Source organism: Leuciscus leuciscus (assembly GCF_965113295.1).
Source record: "Leuciscus leuciscus genome assembly, chromosome: 14".
Classification (NCBI taxonomy): domain Eukaryota; kingdom Metazoa; phylum Chordata; class Actinopteri; order Cypriniformes; family Leuciscidae; genus Leuciscus; species Leuciscus leuciscus.
The window spans coordinates 1,756,385-1,774,842 of NC_138738.1; the positions used below are offsets into that span (position 1 = coordinate 1,756,385).

General features: G+C 37.9%; 1 protein-coding gene across 1 annotated transcript; it reads right to left on the minus strand.

Moving 5' to 3' along the window:
* Positions 1–743: 743 nt before the first annotated feature.
* sp7 (Sp7 transcription factor) lies at positions 744–12,844 on the minus strand. The gene is made up of 3 exons (XM_082136455.1): positions 12,803–12,844; positions 3,961–4,113; positions 744–2,530 (listed from the first exon to the last, which is right to left on the minus strand). The coding sequence occupies exons 2-3, from the start codon at positions 3,979–3,981 to the stop codon at positions 1,217–1,219; spliced, it is 1,335 nt and encodes a 444-aa protein (XP_081992581.1). The 5' UTR covers positions 3,982–4,113; positions 12,803–12,844; the 3' UTR covers positions 744–1,216.
* Between the last annotated feature and the right edge of the window lie 5,614 nt (positions 12,845–18,458).

The following is an 18,458-nucleotide window of genomic DNA, read 5'->3' on the forward strand; positions in this document are numbered from 1 at the left end:
TGAATCGGCCGAACGCTGGGCTTCTAAAACAGCCTCGACTGAAAGTTGTCGAAAAGAAGGAAAGGTAAAACAAATTAATTCAATCATTAAAATCTTTAAAGATACTCCTCACTCCAGACAAACATGTGTCTGAAGCTCTTGTGTAAAAGTGTTTCTTTCAAAACCTGCCAGTCTAGAAACTGTTCATGATACACCGCTCACGTGGAGCTCATTCAACTATTCCTAAAAAACAGTTGGTAAAATATATATTTACACTACCAGTCTAAAGTTTAATGTTTTTAAAAGAAGTCTCTTCTGCTCACCAAGGCTGCATTATTTGATAAAAAACAAACAGTAATATTGTTAAATATTTTGATGATATAAAATGAGTGTTTTCTATTTTATATATTTTAAACTGTAATTTATTCCTGTGATCAAAGCTGAATTTTCAGCATCATTACTCCAGTCTTCAGTGTCACATGATCCTTCAGAAATCATTCTAATATGAGGATTTGATGATCAAGAAACATTTATGATTATTATCAGTGTTGAAAAAGTTTTTTTTTCAGGATTCTTTGATGAATAGAAAGTTAAAAAGAACAGCATTTATTTAAAATAGAATCTTTTCTAACATTATAAATGTCTTTACTGTCACTTTTGATCAGTTTAACTCATCCTTGATGAATAAAAGTATTGATTTATTTTATTTATTTCCCCCAAAAATTTAATTATAATTCTTACTGACCCCAAACTTTTGAACGGTAGTGTTTAATGTTACAAAAGCTATTTCTATTTCAGATAAATGCTGTTCTTTTGAACTTTCAATTCATCAAAGAATCCTGAAATAAAATGTAAACAATTGTTTTCAACTCTGATAATAATCATGAATGTTTCTTGAGCATCAAATCATCATATTAATTAGAATGATTTCTGAAGGATCATGTGATACTGATCACAGTAATGATGCTGAAATCACAGGAACAAATGACACTTTACTATATATTCACATAGAAAACAGCTGATTTACATTGTACAAATATATCACAATTTTTTGTATTTTTAATCACATAAATGCAGCCTCGGTGAGCAGAAGAGACTTCTTTAAAAAACCTTAAAAATCTTACGATCCACAACTTGTCTGGTAGTGTTTTGCTTCTTGGTTTTTTTTTGCACACATTTTTGCGCAGCTTAGCACCAGTAGCTCCACTCGTCAGAGTCTTCATCCAGCGGTTATCGTTTATATCTCCAGAAGCCCGCTGCTGTTGTCCACACCATTCCCCGTGTTGCTCTTTTCCTCTCCACCAACGGTAGGATCCTGCATCCCAGCGACGGGATCCACTTTACCGGAATCCGTCGGCTCCTCGGCTCCTCTGGTCTCGGCCTCTTCTTCCGGCCCTTTCCCTTGCATGCTAGTTTCAGTGTGCGTCTTCTGGTGTTTGCTAAGGTGGTCGCTGCGAGTGAAGCGCTTATTGCACAGGAGACACGTGAACTTCTTTTCTCTCGTGTGTGTGCGGACGTGGCGCTCGAGTTCGTCGGAGCGAGTGAAGCGTTTTCCGCAGAACAACCAGTTGCACACGAAGGGTCGTTCGCCCGTGTGCCAACGAAGATGAGCTTTTAGATGCGAAGCTTTTCCGTAGACTTTTCCGCAGCCGGGAATGTGGCAGCTGTGAACCGGTTTCTTGCGTAGGGACGCGGCGGACGCTCCGAGCCTTTCGAGCTCCTGGCAATTCGGACAATCGCACGAAGACCTGCCGGTGGAGGAGCCGCCGGTGTATCCGCCCGAACCTCGAGTTGGTTTGACCCCCATTGGATTGTCAAGGATTCCAGATGTGGATACAGGCTTGGGTTTGTACATGTCCTGTGGGATCATGTGCTGTGAGGACTGGAGCAAGTGTGAAGACGAACTCAACCCTACGGATGAGTACTGCGCTGGATTGAGAGGCGTAAAATCGGGAGTGTAGCTTTGCATCTGTGGATTTAGGGATGCTTGCGAAGCCACCGGTTGCAACGGCGCTTGGAGGCTTTCAGGTTGAGGTTGCCCAGCGCTAAGCCAGTTTGAGTTGGTGTGGACGTCCCACCAAGAAGAAGTGGCGTTCGCAGGAGAGCCCGTGATCCCGGAATGGATGCTCTTGTACCATGAGCCGTATGGATGCGTCATGTCCAAGTAAGTGTTGACACTTGCAAGGCAGTCCGCTGTAGCTTTGGTCCCCAAGAGCGAAGGGTCCTGAGAGGCACTCGAGGTCTGGAAAGTGGAGAACGGGTTGTATTCGGAGCCGTACGCTCCCGTAGGAGCCGGAGGAGGGCTTCCGGTTGGCGTTAGCAAACCACCGGCGGAGCTGAAGGAGCCGCTGTAAGTGTCCGCGACGCCCTCATTCCCTCGTCCATTTTTAGGACTCTGGAGTTCAGAGGTCATGCTGTAGGCTTTCCTAACTGGTGCTGTGCTTCCCGCTTTACCAGGCGTTGCAGAGTCTCGGACTGGACTGGTGCTCCCAAATTTATTGCAGGTTGCGGTTAGCATAGCCAAGGGACTGGATCCATAACGTGTTTCCTCCTGGGAAGAGAACGAAAGCACTGATCAGGCAACAGGTTTGTTAAAACTATGCTATAAATGCATTGAAGTAGTGCGTAAAACATCCTTCCTGTGCCATTAGTCTAGACAGAAATATGCGCCGCCACCGAAAACACAATAATTAATGTCACCACACATGGAGTTCCTGTTTGACATGTTTACATCTCCATGGTGATCATCCGTTCGTGAACAACAAGCAAGAGATTTTCAACAATACCATTTTGTTAAGAAGTTAACAAACAATTGTTTAGTTCAGAAACACTCTAATTATGTTGTCAATCAAAGTGTCGACGGTGCATTTAAACCGAAAATGAAAAATAAGCAGTAATCAACATAAATATGTCAATGATTTAGAGATCTGAGATGTTCAATCACTTCAAGATGATCTGAACATGATTCCGCAAGTATTTAATGCCAGTGCATGAACACAGCTGCAGAGTGACATGTGGTAACCATGTTTACACTTAATTCAGTATAGAATGGCAAAAAAAAAAGTGATCAAAGTGTAAAATTAAAGAATTGATTGGCATTTTTAGGATAACCCCAACCCTACCTTAAGATGTTAAGTCGACATGTCACCTTAAAGTCACAGACTACGGTTGGAATGGCAGTGGTCTACCCCATTTTCCGTTGGGAAGCGATGATAAATTAATGAGTAAGGCAGTGTGTGTGTGTGTGTGTGTGTGTGTGTGTGTGTGTGTGTGTGTGTGTGTGTGTGTGTGTGATGATATTTCCCGCTGAGTGTGTGTCTTGGCACAAGTTCTGCTCCCGTTTCCAGGTTAATTGCTCCCCATTACCGCGTGGAGCTTACATTTGATGCCTTCATCCAAAACCAATGCCGCAAGAGTTTTATGTCTAAGAGTTTTTTCATAATTCACTGTCTAGGTTACAGGCTGGCTTATATTGATTGTCTTGTAACTCTGAACAATGAAGATTCCTCAATGGTTCTTAAGTTTAGCTTCTTTTGTTTTTGCTCAATAGGGTTCATCATAGGTCATTCAGATCAGTGAGTTCTTTAAAACACCATAACAACTAGACAACTAGACTACAGAATAAGTTAATTGAGGAACTTTAAAAGTATAAAGTAGAATGAGCTATAATGTCATAGTAAGTGTATACACTTCTTCTTGACAACATGGACTGAATTAAAATTTTCTATACACTTACTATGACATTATAGCTCATTCTACTTTTAATATCTTATTGAAACTAGCCAATAACCTTTAAGTGAGTTAACTAAATCAGAAGACGCTTATCTGAACAAAACAGCCATACAGTGCTAATTCAAACAACCTTGCGCTTGTATAAGTTCACTTGACACATATAAATATTTTTAGAAATCCGATTTCTAGGCTAAAAGCAAACTGATAACATACACAGGCAGGCCTCAGATCAGATTATGTATTCCATACCTCCAGAATCGACGCGGCCATCCCGGAGGAAAAGCAATCCTGTGAAGATCAGTCCAAAAGCAGGAGAGAGACGCTCAAAACTGAAGCTCTGACTGAAATAAACTCCGTACGAGCGCAGCGACTCTCCTATGAGGATCCCGGGAGACCCGCCTCCTAATGAGAGAGAGAGAGAGAGAGAGAGAGAGAGAGAGAGAGAGAGAGAGAGAGAGAGAGAGAGAGAACGCACATTGCGATTTATGGGGGGTTTGATACTCCTAATTAGATATAAACTCGCAATTCTTCGAATTTATTTATTTTTCTCAGAATAGTGAGATATAAACTCGCAATTCTGAGGAAATTTTATTTTTTTATTTTTTTATTTATTATTATTATTATTATTATTTTATTATTCCGTGTCGGAAACAAGCTTCCGTCCGTATGAACCCTTACAAAAGAATTCAAATAAAAAGTTAGGGGTTTCAAAAGTATGTAGCCTATTGTTTTTATATATGGGCCATTCTACGTCTTGGAAAAAAAGGTGTCTTTTTCCACTAATTTTGTATGTTTGCAAATTGTATAATATCCAAGGTATAGGCTACACATTTCTAGTAATTGTGCAGTTAATTATCATATTGTATTTTCAGAAAGTTTTACAATATTTTTCCTCTCCCCAAATGTGTCACTACCGAAACACAATAATAAATAATTTAATGAGAAGGCTTATATTGACCTATTAATATGTTGTTTACATCTACCTTGTAAATATATTTTTTGCTATTTTAAAAAAAGAAGTTTTCACAGGTAAATCAATAACAATTAAAATTTTAACAATATTTCAAGTGTAATTTATAAGATTTGTTGTATTTTGAACCCAATCTTTCTCTGTAAAAGGCATTAAGTTAATCATACTGATTTCAAAGTTAGGGATTCATTAGTTTGAATATACATTGAACCAAACACTATAATAAGATCTTAGTTGATAATTCAGTATACTTTATTTAGACAAAACATCCATTACGGTTGTGACGGCACATTTTCTGTAGTGACAGTAATGTTTTGTTAGCGACCACATCACATTACAGAATTTTAACTTGCATACTAAAATACTACTAAAACATACTAAGATACTAATGATTTGCATAACGGGACAAAAATTCTGTTTATTTCCCCCGAATAAATGATTATGTGTTCCCTTTTGTCACTACCAAAACATGGCATGTTTCGCTCATGACTGTTTCGGTAGTGACACTTTTGAGGCTAGTTCAGCACATGGTTACCTAGCACAGTTCTGAACAGTTGTACACACACAAAAAACTACATTTTATGGAATTACACACAAAAAAGTTTGCTTAGTTGAAAAAAAAAAAAGATGATTGGTAGTGATGTCCCTTAAAGTTTCACACAGATTTTCAGACTTTTGAACACATTTCCCTCAACATGATGGCACCTATCTCTAATGAGAGAGAGGCTATGAGAGAGAGGCACACAGGAGTATTTCCTGATCAAAAATGTAGAGGTGTGGTTATAATCAGTCTCAGCCAATGGCCTGAAACACACACTGTTTCGGTAGTGACATGAAAATGCGGGACACATTTTTTTTACATAAAGTTTCATGATTTAAAAATAAAATATAAAATAAATGTGTTTTTTTTTTTACTTTATTTATTTTTTTAAATAAATTTTAAAAACAACAATGGAAAAAATTGAAAACAAATATTTCAATATCATTTTCACAAGTTTAAATTTCGGGGTTAGGGTTCGGGACAGCCCCCTCCCAGTTGAAAGTACCCAATAAATGATGATTTTATATATATTAAGCTTACTTATATTTTAAATATTATTGTGGGATTCAATAGATAATAAAAGGATCTTAAACATCTCAAATTTAAATACTTAAATGCTTTTTAAATGTGTTTTTTGGTTGTCAGACAGCAGTTTGCACCAATTCTGTAGAATGGCCCATATACATGTTCCTCTACTTTTCTAAAGAAGATAGATTAAAAGTTTAAAAGTTTAACTTTTAACAAGGTTAAAAGTTCAAATCAAAAGTTAAATTGCGCTAATATGCTCGTGAACAGAAATAGCATTAGCGTAAAGAGGTAAACATAGCAACAGCTGCTCGATCACTGTGTGATTCCAACATTCAGACAAGCCTATATGTAATTACATTATTATTGATTTACAGGCTGACTTTATAAATATACTGTTTTGTTTACTTTGTTTAATATGTTCACATTCACATATACACACATAAGTTGTCATAAGGACTATATGTTGCCTACAGTAGCCTATATATATCAGCAACAAATTGCACAAATGTTCTTTTTTTATCAGTGGTTTTGCATGTTGGTTTTACAGCTCAAAACTGTGTTCATGTCCAGAACACTGTAAAAAAAAACTGCCTTAAATTGTATACACACACACATTATATGTAGCTAGGCCTATATATATTGTGTGTTTGTGTAAAGTTGATATGCTTTTGCAATGTACTTTTTCAATATAGGCTATAGCAAAGATTTTTAAACTTTGAAAGGGAGCAACACTTGTCAATATACTTCATATGCAAATGTTGATGTGTGCTTGAGTGTCCATATTGTCGTAAAGAAAATGATCTTACATGTTGAACTAGGAGAAGAGTAAAATTCTTTCAGTAAAAGACAACTATCACTGCTTAAAGTCAAAAACGGTAATGTTTTATTTTTATTTTTCTAAAACTATGTGAATATGAGGAAGTGAAATTTCACCAACCATTTAAAATGAAAAAAAATCTGTGCTAAAATCATTAAACTAGTTGAAGCAATCATATATCAGCAGGACAAATACGAGTTTCCCCACACATACCGGCTGATAGCATGCTAGTTTACAAACAGGGTTTTTTCAGATGTATTATTACACACGTACCCAGATCTCACACTACAGACAGCAACGTTACATGCAGTTTCATGAAAGAAATGTTTTCACATGTTAAGCATATATAATTATTTTATGTACAATGTATTGTTCATTAATCTGTTCACAGAAATGCTTTGGATGCTGCTATACATTTCAAATAGTGTGATAAAAATGAATGACAATGTCAATCATATCAAGTGAATCACAGTGTCTTATTTATTATTAGTTTCAGTCAAACGTCTTTACAGTTCGACAGTAATGTATCACTCTTAGAAGAAAAGGTTCTATTTGGAACCTTAAAGGGTTCCATCAGACACTTCATAAACAGAACCTTTTAGGGGTTCTATCATGAGATCATTTAGTTTTAATATTTAAAAAAAAATTATTTTATGAATTAAACAGCTAATAAACATTTAATCACTATACAAAAAAATAAATAAAAATTAAACATGAAAGTATTAGGCTATGCAATCACTTAAGACAATTTCTCCTTAGAACCTTTTTGGCATGAAGGGTTCATGAATAATTCTTCTAAGACGCAGTAGAAAGTATAATTACTCTAACCCTGTCCATTTATAGGTTAAAACAATCTCTCAGCTAATCATCACACCCTGATTTAACGCAGACACAATTATGACACAATAAGAAGAAAAACCCTTAACAATTTAAAAGGAGAAATGATGTCTTTTGTGTTGTGAAACCTCTGGAAATTCAGTTAGTCATTTATCAAATGCATGAAAATCAAAAACAGCCTTTATATTTAATATGTTTGCTTTCTTCATACCGACTGAATTTTTACTCTGTCTAAGCAAATGAAACAGAAATATTTAGCTTTTTCCCACCTACATTTTTCCATACCATAATACCCGAGCGCACACACACTCCGTGTACACACACACACACACACACACACACACACACACACACACACACACACACACACACACACACACACACACACACACACACACTACACAGAAGTCATCCGCTGTTCAGAGTCTTTTCTCTGGCTTACAGACATCCATCAAGTGAATAAACAGTTGGAACGGCCTTCCGACAGCCCATCTCGGTTTTGAGTGTCCTTGTGGGTGTTGCTTTTTTCCAAAATGAGGGGAGAGAAGATTAAAATTGTTTTCAAAAATAAACATGTAATTTCATTCTTTATTTTCTCCCTCAATTACAAGGCATGGTCAGAGCAAGCTTGTAGTTTGTGAGAGTTTGGCCCTTACAGTAACACACAGACTATATTTAGCAGTCTGCTCCTCAACTGACCCTGTGTCACACACACACACACACACACACACACACACACACACACACACACACACACACACACACACACACACACACACACACTAATTTCTGCAATCATAGTATTGACCTGCACTGGCTAATTAGATTGGTGCCATAGGGGGCAGTGTTATTTCTAAGGACATGATGAATCACGTTGCTGTCAGAAACACTACAGTAAAGACCACACAGTGATTTATTGGCAGATTTAAATGTTAGATTAGGTCATTTTTTGGACCTTAATCCACAGTCATACTTTGGTGGTTGTAAATAAGACTCACCCGTGTTTTTTGTGGCTTTTAATACAAGCTCATTACTACAGAATAACACAAACGTTTTAAAATGCATAGTTTCTTCCTGGAAAATATTGATGGCACTGATGAAATAGTTCATCAAGTCATTTAGCCGATATACAGCTCACTATAATTGAGGAGGTCGAGAGAGTGTTGAAAGGTTAAAGCTATAAGCAAGAATCATATTCATTTTCCGAACGCTAATGTGCATTTGCAAATGGTTGGGATGCTAATACATTTCCATTCATGCATTTATCTCAAGTCTCGTCTGCTCATTTGATCTCATGACTTTACTTCTCAAATGAATGGAAACATATGCAAAGACATGAGTGACTCAAAACGGTGATGCAACTGGAAGAATAGAACGATTGACTGAAGAAGAAAAGTAGACTTGCAGTGTGCCAGGTTATGAAAGCCTCAGAATGCTTGATTTCTCCTTTACCATTATGAATCAGCATGCAATCAATATGAACAGCATTTTCACAAATTATGCATTTTTAATGTAGTTACGGTAAGGTTTTATTTTCTGTGATGATGTACGATGCACACAGAATCTCACACGCGTCTCCTCTAGAAGTCTGCACTGAACAGAGATCTAAAAATATTTTATTTATTTATTTTACCTTTATTTTACCAGGAAGTCTCATTGAGATCAGAAATCTCTTTTACAAGAGAGACCTGGCCATAAAGGTAGCAGCCATGCATAAACACAACATAGTAAAATACTACATACAATCATGCAAAAATCATTCAAATACAAGGACCTCTCAAGAAAAACAACTACATGTCTCCTTTACCACATTTTTTATAATGGTCTTAAATGTATTAATTGATATACACGTTTCTAGTTTAATAAACTCAAACGTTTCTCATCAAATGATCTGAGCCGCTTTCCACATTCATTTTATATTAGGGATGCATGATATATCGGCCACCATATCGGTATCGGCCGATATCGGTTCATTTTTAAAGTTATCGTTATCGGCCCGATAAGAAGATTTGTCCGATATATTAAAGCGGATAAATAATGTATTATGTCCTTCAGCTGAGACACTTCAGATGCGCACTGTTCAACATGATGGTGTTAAATTGCTTGAAATATGATTAGAATCACTTCAAAAAAGGAAAATACAGTGCAAGTCTTTCATATCGGCTCCATAAAATTATAATGAGAACATTATAATTGTGTGTTTGGGATGTGGATTTTAATGCTGAGACTGCCAATATATCGGTTATCTGCTTTCAAGTATAAATAATTATCGGTTATCGGTATCGGCCAAAATCGGTGCATCTCTATTTTATATATATAGCTCTCTTTCCGGATGTCAACTTTATTTAATCCGAGGAATTTTAGGAGAAACATCTGAGGCATATTTGTGTACATACAGGACACGAACATTACATGATCAGCAGAGTGAAAAAAATAAGGTTTAAAATGGGTGTGCCTTTACTATATTTACTGAACACTTGGAGATATAAAGCGTGGAGCGCCACATGTGGAGCGTTCAGCCCAGTTTGAGGGTTTGCCTTCCCAACGATTTGCATGTGGTTTCCCCATTTGGGCTAATAGCTTTCCTATTTCCCTTTGAGGATCAGAAATCCCACACCCTGAACGGGCTGAAATTGAAAGGAGAGGTGTAGTGGTGTATAAGAGCCAGGAGTTTATTGGGAAATCCTTTATCACTCTGAAGAGCCACTAACAGCTTCCTTCAAAGCGGCAGGAGAGGAATCTATAATTAGAGATTTATAGGGAGACATTTTGTGTTTTTTATCTTTTCTATTTTTGGATTTTACATTGAAAAGTCTTCCTCTCTGGGTGAGGTAATGGGCTGTGGAAAGCACAGTAGATGATTGTGTTAATGAAGGGCGTTTGGGAGCGGCTGATTGCGCTGGAGTCACAAAAAACAAAAAAAACATTTTCCTTTAATAATTTGCATCAATATGTATATTGATGAAAATAAGTGGTTCTCCACTGGTTCTACTTCCGAATCAAATGGCGACCAAATACATGATCACAAACTGTACAAAATTCCGATTATTTGCATTTAACAAAATTGGAATATCGCATAAAACATTTGCGAATAAAGCAGAGTTTCCATCCCATGTGTTCAAGAGAACAAAATCATCACTTCCTGAGAAATTGGAGCAAAATATCAGTAATAAACTGCAAGTTTCTGCAATCCGGCTGTTTTTCCCTCCATCATAAACGAGTGTGTCTCCGAGTGTCAGACGAAACACAGTAAACGCTGTCGTGTTCTCTAGCGTTCGGATGCTGGTGTTCGGGAACACACTCGTGTGTGTGAGACGCTTCTGGAGGGAATTACACCAAATCATTCTGATCACACCAAACCAACATTAGAGACGCTGCGACGCCATTGGTCCGCTGGTTATTCCAATTATCCAATCACAGCCTCTTCTGAACCAAAGTCACCTGAGTGTTTGTTGAGGGATTTGTTCGGTAAATGTGTTTCCAGTAGTTTATGAGCATGTCTTCGTAGCGGATAAAACATTATTCTCCTCAACTGAGCATGTTGGCTATGATTTTTATGCAGATTTTAAAATTGCTGTTTCCATCCAGCGTTTTTTTATGTGATATCCCAATATGTGCATATAAATAGGTGGATGGATACATAGCTAGTTTCTTTTTTCTTGATTTGCATCATCCAATCATAACAGACTTGAAACCAATGTATGGTTCGTGACGCACACTGTAAACACTAATACATCGGCAGAACTCACAAAACGTAAGGCAATCATTTGCCACAAGTTAAACCCAGATTAAGTTAGAACTTAAAATTTAGATTTTTGATTGCAATGTGACTATGCAAAATGTTGACTATGCTAACTCATGCAACTGGATTTCATAAACATCATATTAACTCAAACCTTATTTGAGCTTCATTCCTTTTTACATTAATTTACAGTCGTTGTGGCCATTAGACCATTAGATGAAATATCATCATTTTTGGCCAGTTTCAAGATATAATATATATACAAACTATGTTTTTTTTAAGTGTATGCACAACTCATTTTGGAGCGGTTTTACAGTTTGGGGTTTTTAAGGTCTATATGCTTTCATCATTAGACTCCGTATCAGAGTACCGAGGATTTCGCTGTGGTTAAATGGGAATCAATGCAATAATTCTCCCTGGATTCCTCTCTGAGCCCGAGCCCTCAGCAAATTAAACTTCTTAATAACGCTGCCACGCAAGGAAAAAGTGAAATGATTAGACGTGTGTGAGTGGCTTTGAGATGGAAATGTGGTAAGAGGGAGATACAGGGTCAGGGACAAACTCGCCTCACAGCGAGATGGCTTTTTCCAGACCGTGTGGTCACAAAAACACAAGAATTCCTATGGAAAAATAAGTGAGAAAGATGGGATAAAAAAAGAAAAATCTTAATATCTTCTACAACAGACCTTTCAGCAGTAAAAAAAACACAGCTTTGGTTGTGCAGGTCATTAACTGAAGACAGTGAAATACTCATGAATTGGATGTCAAACTGTGTGGGGCCTGAAGGAGCCAGTATGATCATAACAAAGAGGGCAATTTTATGAATTACTGGTTACTCAGGACTCTAGACTATACTAAACATGGCACCGATCTACCACTAGTGCTGCTGTCCGCCCCCATGAGCTTCACCACAAGTGTCCTCCACAAATCATCAGTTTAACAAGAGTTTAACATCGCTCATGCAACTGACTCGAAACACACAACCAATGATGCCATTTTAAAACAGAACAATTCAGAAAATCAAAAGATTAAGACGAGAATATGGGTGAAACCTGTCAGGATATGTCCAGCTCACAATTCACCCCAAAATGTTTAAATAAATCAGAAATTGAATTTTGCATTAAAAAAAAAACTGCATTGTGACTCTTTCATTACAATTAGGCACATTTCCCTCCAAAAGATGTTCATACCCATAATGCAAAAAAAAGTACAATTCTTATTTCTCTAAAAGTTCTTTATTGGCATTAATGGTTCCATGAAGAACCTTTAACTTCCATGGAATCTTTCCATTGCACAAAAAGTAGGCCTACTTCAGATTATTCTTCAGATTATTAAAATGTTCTCTCTTTTTTTTTTAAAGAACTGATTACTGGAACCAAAATGGTTCTTCTGTGACATTGCTGCTAAAACCCTCTATTTTTAAGAGTGTAATAGGAAAGAAATTCAATGTTATTTCCATTTTATAGTATTTGCAGTACTACTAGTCCAGCTAAAATAAATAAATAAATAAATAAATTTTAAATTGTAGTAGCAATTGTTTATTTCTCACTGTCCCAAAAGAAATAAATAAAACTACACACAGACAGCAGGTTTGACATTTTATCACATCACGTTATTAAAAAAAGCAATTCCAACACAAGATATTTGGTAAAATACCTTATTTTAAGCAAGGAAAAACACTGCATAACAGGATGTCTTGATGTGATGAAGAAAGCGTTCAGAAGCGGCACTGCATCGGTTAAAAACCTGCAAAAAATATATAAAATAAATAACATTAATGACAAAGTTCCCCTGCATCACATCTGGCAAGTGACAGAACAGAAGTTACTTCACTTCACTTCAGAATTAACATTTCCTGATAATTTACTCTCCTCCACGTCATCCAAGATGTTCATGTCTTTCTTTCTTCAGTGGAAAAGAAATGAAGGTTTTTGAGGAAAACATTCCAGGATTTTTCTCCATATAGTGACTTCAATGGAGTCCAACGGGTCGAAGGTCCAGATGTGAGTTTCAGTGCAGCTTCAAAGTCTCGACACGATCCAGCCGAGGAATAAGAGTCTTATCTAGACAAACCAGCCGACATTTATAACAAAATAAACATTTATATACTTTTAACCACAAATGCTCATCTTGCACTAGCTGTGATGCGACACACATTACATAATCACGCTGAAAGGTCAAGCGTGACGTAGGTGTAAGTACAGACCTAGTGTTTACAAAGCCAACGTGCAAATAAGTCAAACGCCATTTACAAAAAAAAAAAAGTTAAAACAATGATGTCGGACGATTTTGAAGTTGGAGGATAAAGCGAGATTGAGTTTTTCGCCCTTTCCCTACATTTCTGACCCGGAACACGCGTGACCTTTCAACATGATTACATAACGTGTGAAGTTGTGGACGTGCAAGACTAGCATTTGTGGTTAAAAGTATACAAATATTTATTTTGTTATAAAATGGCCGCTGGTTTGTCTAGATAAGACTCTTATTCCTCTTATTCATATAGTGACTTCAATGGGGTCCAACGGGTTGAAGGTCCAGATGTGAGTTTCAGTGCAGCTTCAAAGTCTCGACACGATCCAGCCGAGGAATAAGAGTCTTATCTAGACAAACCAGCCGACATTTATAACAAAATAAACATTTATATACTTTTAACCACAAATGCTCATCTTCCACTAGTTGCGATTCAACACACAATCACGTTGAAAGGTCACGCGTGTTTCCGAAAAAAAATGTAGGGTAGGGGGAGACAACGCGCTGTTTTCAGTGTTGCACACGTGTAACAGTTTATTGGATCCGTGCAGCTCTTAAAGGGACAGCAGCCTAATATTCCGTCTCTATAATAACACTAATATTCCTGCAGCGTCTCTATAATAACACTAATCAAAAAACAAAAACTCGTTCTTGACTGAATAACTTTTGTAACTACATTTGTAATGTATATTTTATTTATAAAGTGCAGTGTTGTTTTACATTTGAGTGCAGTTTCTGTACCTGAATACCTGAAAATCTTAAAACTTGTGATGATGAATATCTGTATTATCTTGGGTATGTTTGTTTCGGCTGCAATACAATTTAATAAAATAAAAAAAAAGAACATTTCTGTTTCTTTTTTTAGGGGGGTGCAACCTGCACATTTTCATGAGATTAAGCCATATAGAAAGAGCTCAAGCAAGCGGTCCGAGTAAAAATAAGCACATTTTACCTAAAAAGAGCCCTTCCTTTAAACACGGCAGGTCTGAAACCCAAGGAGAGCTCGGACCACCCAACGCTTCACACACACCCTGCAGCTAAAGCACATGATGGTGGTGAAATATAACCATCACTAAAGAAAACACCGCTTCCACCTCCTCACCGTAAGGCCATTTTCTCTCACTCATACTCAGGAGTGCTATAAAAGTCAAGACCACCATCCAAAAAAACCTGACATTTGATGTTTAGGTCAAGGACAGTTTGAGTTTCTCGTCTCAGACTCGGAGGAAGTGATTGTACACAGACTTTCCCAGATGTGCATGTGAACTACACGCGTTTGGAGCGAGCGAGCGAATGCCACGCAGTCTGGGCTCGAAAATAAAGCCGAATGCTTTGACTTCCCCTGGCTGAGGCGAGCGGTCTCTGAATGCGCTGGCTCTGAGACACACACTCGTCCCCCACAGAGAGCGAGCGGTGGGTGTGGCCCCTGAGGAGATGGTTTTTGAGGGGGCCGCTCCCGAAGGCTGAGCTGCATGCCAGCGCCCAAGGGCTCCAGTCTGCCTGACCAGAGCCACCGCGAGCTGCCCACGCCACGTTACACGCGCCGGCCTGGTGAACGACGCCCCCTACTGGAGCTGAGGGGAACTGAGCCGCTGAGACAGCATCCACCTGTGATGCGCACAACACACACACACACACACACACACACACACACACACACACACACACACACACACGCGCATCTCATCCAGAGGCTGAATGGTTTTAAAAAACATTTTCTGACACTTGTTTCTTCTATAAGCTATATTTAAATTTTAACAAACACCCACTGGAATCTGAAAAATGTCACACACACACACACACACACACACACACACACACAGACGCACAGACACAACAGAACACACACACACACACACACACACACACAACACACACGTGCACACAACACATACTCTCTCACACACACACACACACACACACGCACACAGATGCACACTTGCACACAACACATACTCTCTCACACAGACGCATACACACACACACGTACACACAGATGCACTCACACACACACACACACACACACACACACAACAGAACTCTCTCACACACAGACGCATACACACACACACAGTCTCCCTCACACACACAGATGCACTCACACACACTCTCTCTCACACACACACACACACACACACACACACACACACACACACACACACACACACACACACACAGACACACAACAGAACTCTCTCACACACAGAAGCATACACACACTCACACGCCGCTGACAGACACCGTCCACCTGTAACACACACGTTTCTAAAATGTTTTATACATTAAATTCAAGTCACCTTTATTTCTATAGGGCTTTATACAATACAGATTTCCAAAGCAGCTTCACTGTAATAAACAGGAAAATAACAGAATCACTGATGCAAACTATGTATATGAGACAAATTCAAATTCTGCAGCTCTTAAAAACACAATGTGTAATTTTAAGGGTTTGGAATCGAATTCTGGAATCGAATACTTGAGGTCAGGAATCAGATACTTGTTATAAAATTTTAATTTCAATTCCTTTGTGAGCATTTTAACATGACTTTAAACCATTCAAGTGTGAGACGACGCACACTAGTATATACACAACAGTATATTGTGCAGCTCTTAAAGGGACAGCAGCCTAATATTCCTGCAGCGTCTCTATAATAACATTAATAATTCCTGCAGCGTCTCTCTCTATAATAACACTAATCAAACAACAAAAGACAAAGAGAACATTCACTCGCTGTTCTTGACTGAATAACTTTTATAACTATATTTGTAATGTTTATTTTATTTATAAAATGCAGTGTTATTTTACATTTGATTAGTTTGTGTACCTGAATATCTTAAAAGACTTTGTATTTCAAATGTATGTTTGTTCAATTGCATTTATCATTTGCTGCAATTGATATATTTTTATGAGTTATTTTTGTGTATTTACTTGTCTTTAATAATGCTTGAAATTTATATTAGTTAATCTAGTTGTTTTTGCTATATAGTATTTCTAAACCACAGGCAAACGTTCCTTGCGTAACTATTTTTTAGCCTGTTGATGTTTTTGTTATATGATATTCAGCTAAAATTAAATGTTTTGCAATAAGACTAAATGTGAATGATATCCAAGTTTTTTTTTTTTGTACCTTATCGAAATTAGGAATCGATAAGAATCGGAATCATTAATCATTAAAATTCAAACGATACCCAACCAGTCATTATACATTGTTGATTCACTTCAGTGCAATAACTGGAAGTTTCATCAATTATGAAACGAGTTCAATTCAGCTAGACACAGAAGATAGTGTCATAATTCAGTTCAGTTCAATACATGTCTAAACATTAAAGAGTTAGTTCACCCAAAAATGAAAGTTCTGTCAGTAATTACTCTCCCTCATGTTGTTCAACCCCGTAAGACTTTCGTTCATCTTCAGAACACAAATTAAGATATTTCTGATTAAATCTGAGAGCTGTCTCAATCCTCCATAGGCTTCTCTGTTATTGAAACTTGCCGGCCCAGAAAGTGAGTAAAGACATCGTTAAAATAGTCCAAGTGACTACAGTGGCTCAACCTTAAGTTTATCAAGCGACAAGAATACATTTTGTGCGCAAAACCCCCCAAAATTAACGACTTTATTCAACTATTAATTTTCTTCTATGTGGGTTTGAGTGAGTTGACGTAGTGTAACAGCGCAGCGCTTCTGGGTTGTACGTCAGTAGAACGGAGGCTCACTATTAGGGCTGTCACTTTTTATTCGATTATGCATTCGAACATGACGTGAAATATCCGAAATCGAACTATAAATAAACTATCCGGTTTTTAAAGTGCCATGTTTTGCACATTTTTTACAGTCAGTCTATTTTATTGTTGGCCATCTCATCCAGTAGCGGCCGCTCTAAACGTACTGTAGCGTAGGCCCGTGACCAAATCAAGCGAATAATAGCCAATAGCCAGCTTGTTTTGAAAATGGAAGATAACGACAAGACTAAAGAGACCGAATTCCTGCCTATTACACACACACACACACACACACACACACACACACACGACCCACAGAAAAGACGCGTGTCAGTATCGAGTTCTCTTTCGGGCTTGAACAAACACACACATTATGCCAAATGTCCGTTTTGTCGAGTGTCCTCATAAGAGCAGTCTTAAATTATTTAAATAAATTAAATGAACGTAGAGATTTGTGAGAACATGGGACGCGTGTCAGATGGCGTCTCTGTCCGCAGCGGCTGGTCTTAAAGTGTCATTAATGTTAATCAAAGAACAAAGGTAAGATAGTAAATGACTCACTCAGACCCGGCGCCAGGAGGAGTATTATACCGGTAGCCTAATCATGAATGCACTCCGCTATCTTTAACTCATCTCCGGCGAGCGGCTTTTTCACGCAAAAGAAAAACTCTTCATGAAGCGCAGTGAATTTCAGCGACCATGTGGCGTTTCTTGATGGATCGAGTTGTTCGTTAACTTCATTTTACATTTTACTCGTAGATATTCGAATACATTGCTTGATATGCGATATCCGTTCGGATTTGATTTTTCTCAAAAGTGACAGCCCTACTCACTATTGGCCAGCATCACACGCATCACACACATGACCAGCGTCGGCCAATAGTGAGCCTACGTTCTGACGTACAACCCAGAAGCGCTGCGCTGTTACACTACGTTAACTCACTCAGAGAAAATGAAGAAAATGAAGAGTTGAAAAAAGTCGTTAATTTTGGGGGGTTTTGTGCACAAAAAGTATTCTCGTCGCTTGATAAACTTAAGGTTGAGCCACTGTAGTCACTTGGACTATTTTAACAATGTCTTTACTCACTTTTCTGGCCCGGCAAGTTTCAATAACAGAGAAGCCTATGGAGGAGTGAGCCAGCTCTCAGATTTAATCAAAAATATCTGTTCAGAACATGAACGAAAGTCTTACGGGGTTGAACAACATGAGGGAGAGTAATTACTGACAGAGTTTTCATTTTTGGGTGAACTAACCCTTTAACTACTACACTCAGTGTTTTACACACAACCAGGGGATTCCTCGCTAACCACTCAACCCAAACTACAGGGTTTCCATCAGGG

Bases quoted from the DNA above. Each gene is read 5' to 3' on its own strand.
- sp7 (XM_082136455.1), bottom strand. From the start codon at position 3,981: ATGGCCGCGTCGATTCTGGAG. The intron at 2,531-3,960 runs GTATGGAATACA...TTCTCTTCCCAG, and splicing joins TGGCCGCGTCGATTCTGGAG to GAGGAAACACGTTATGGATC.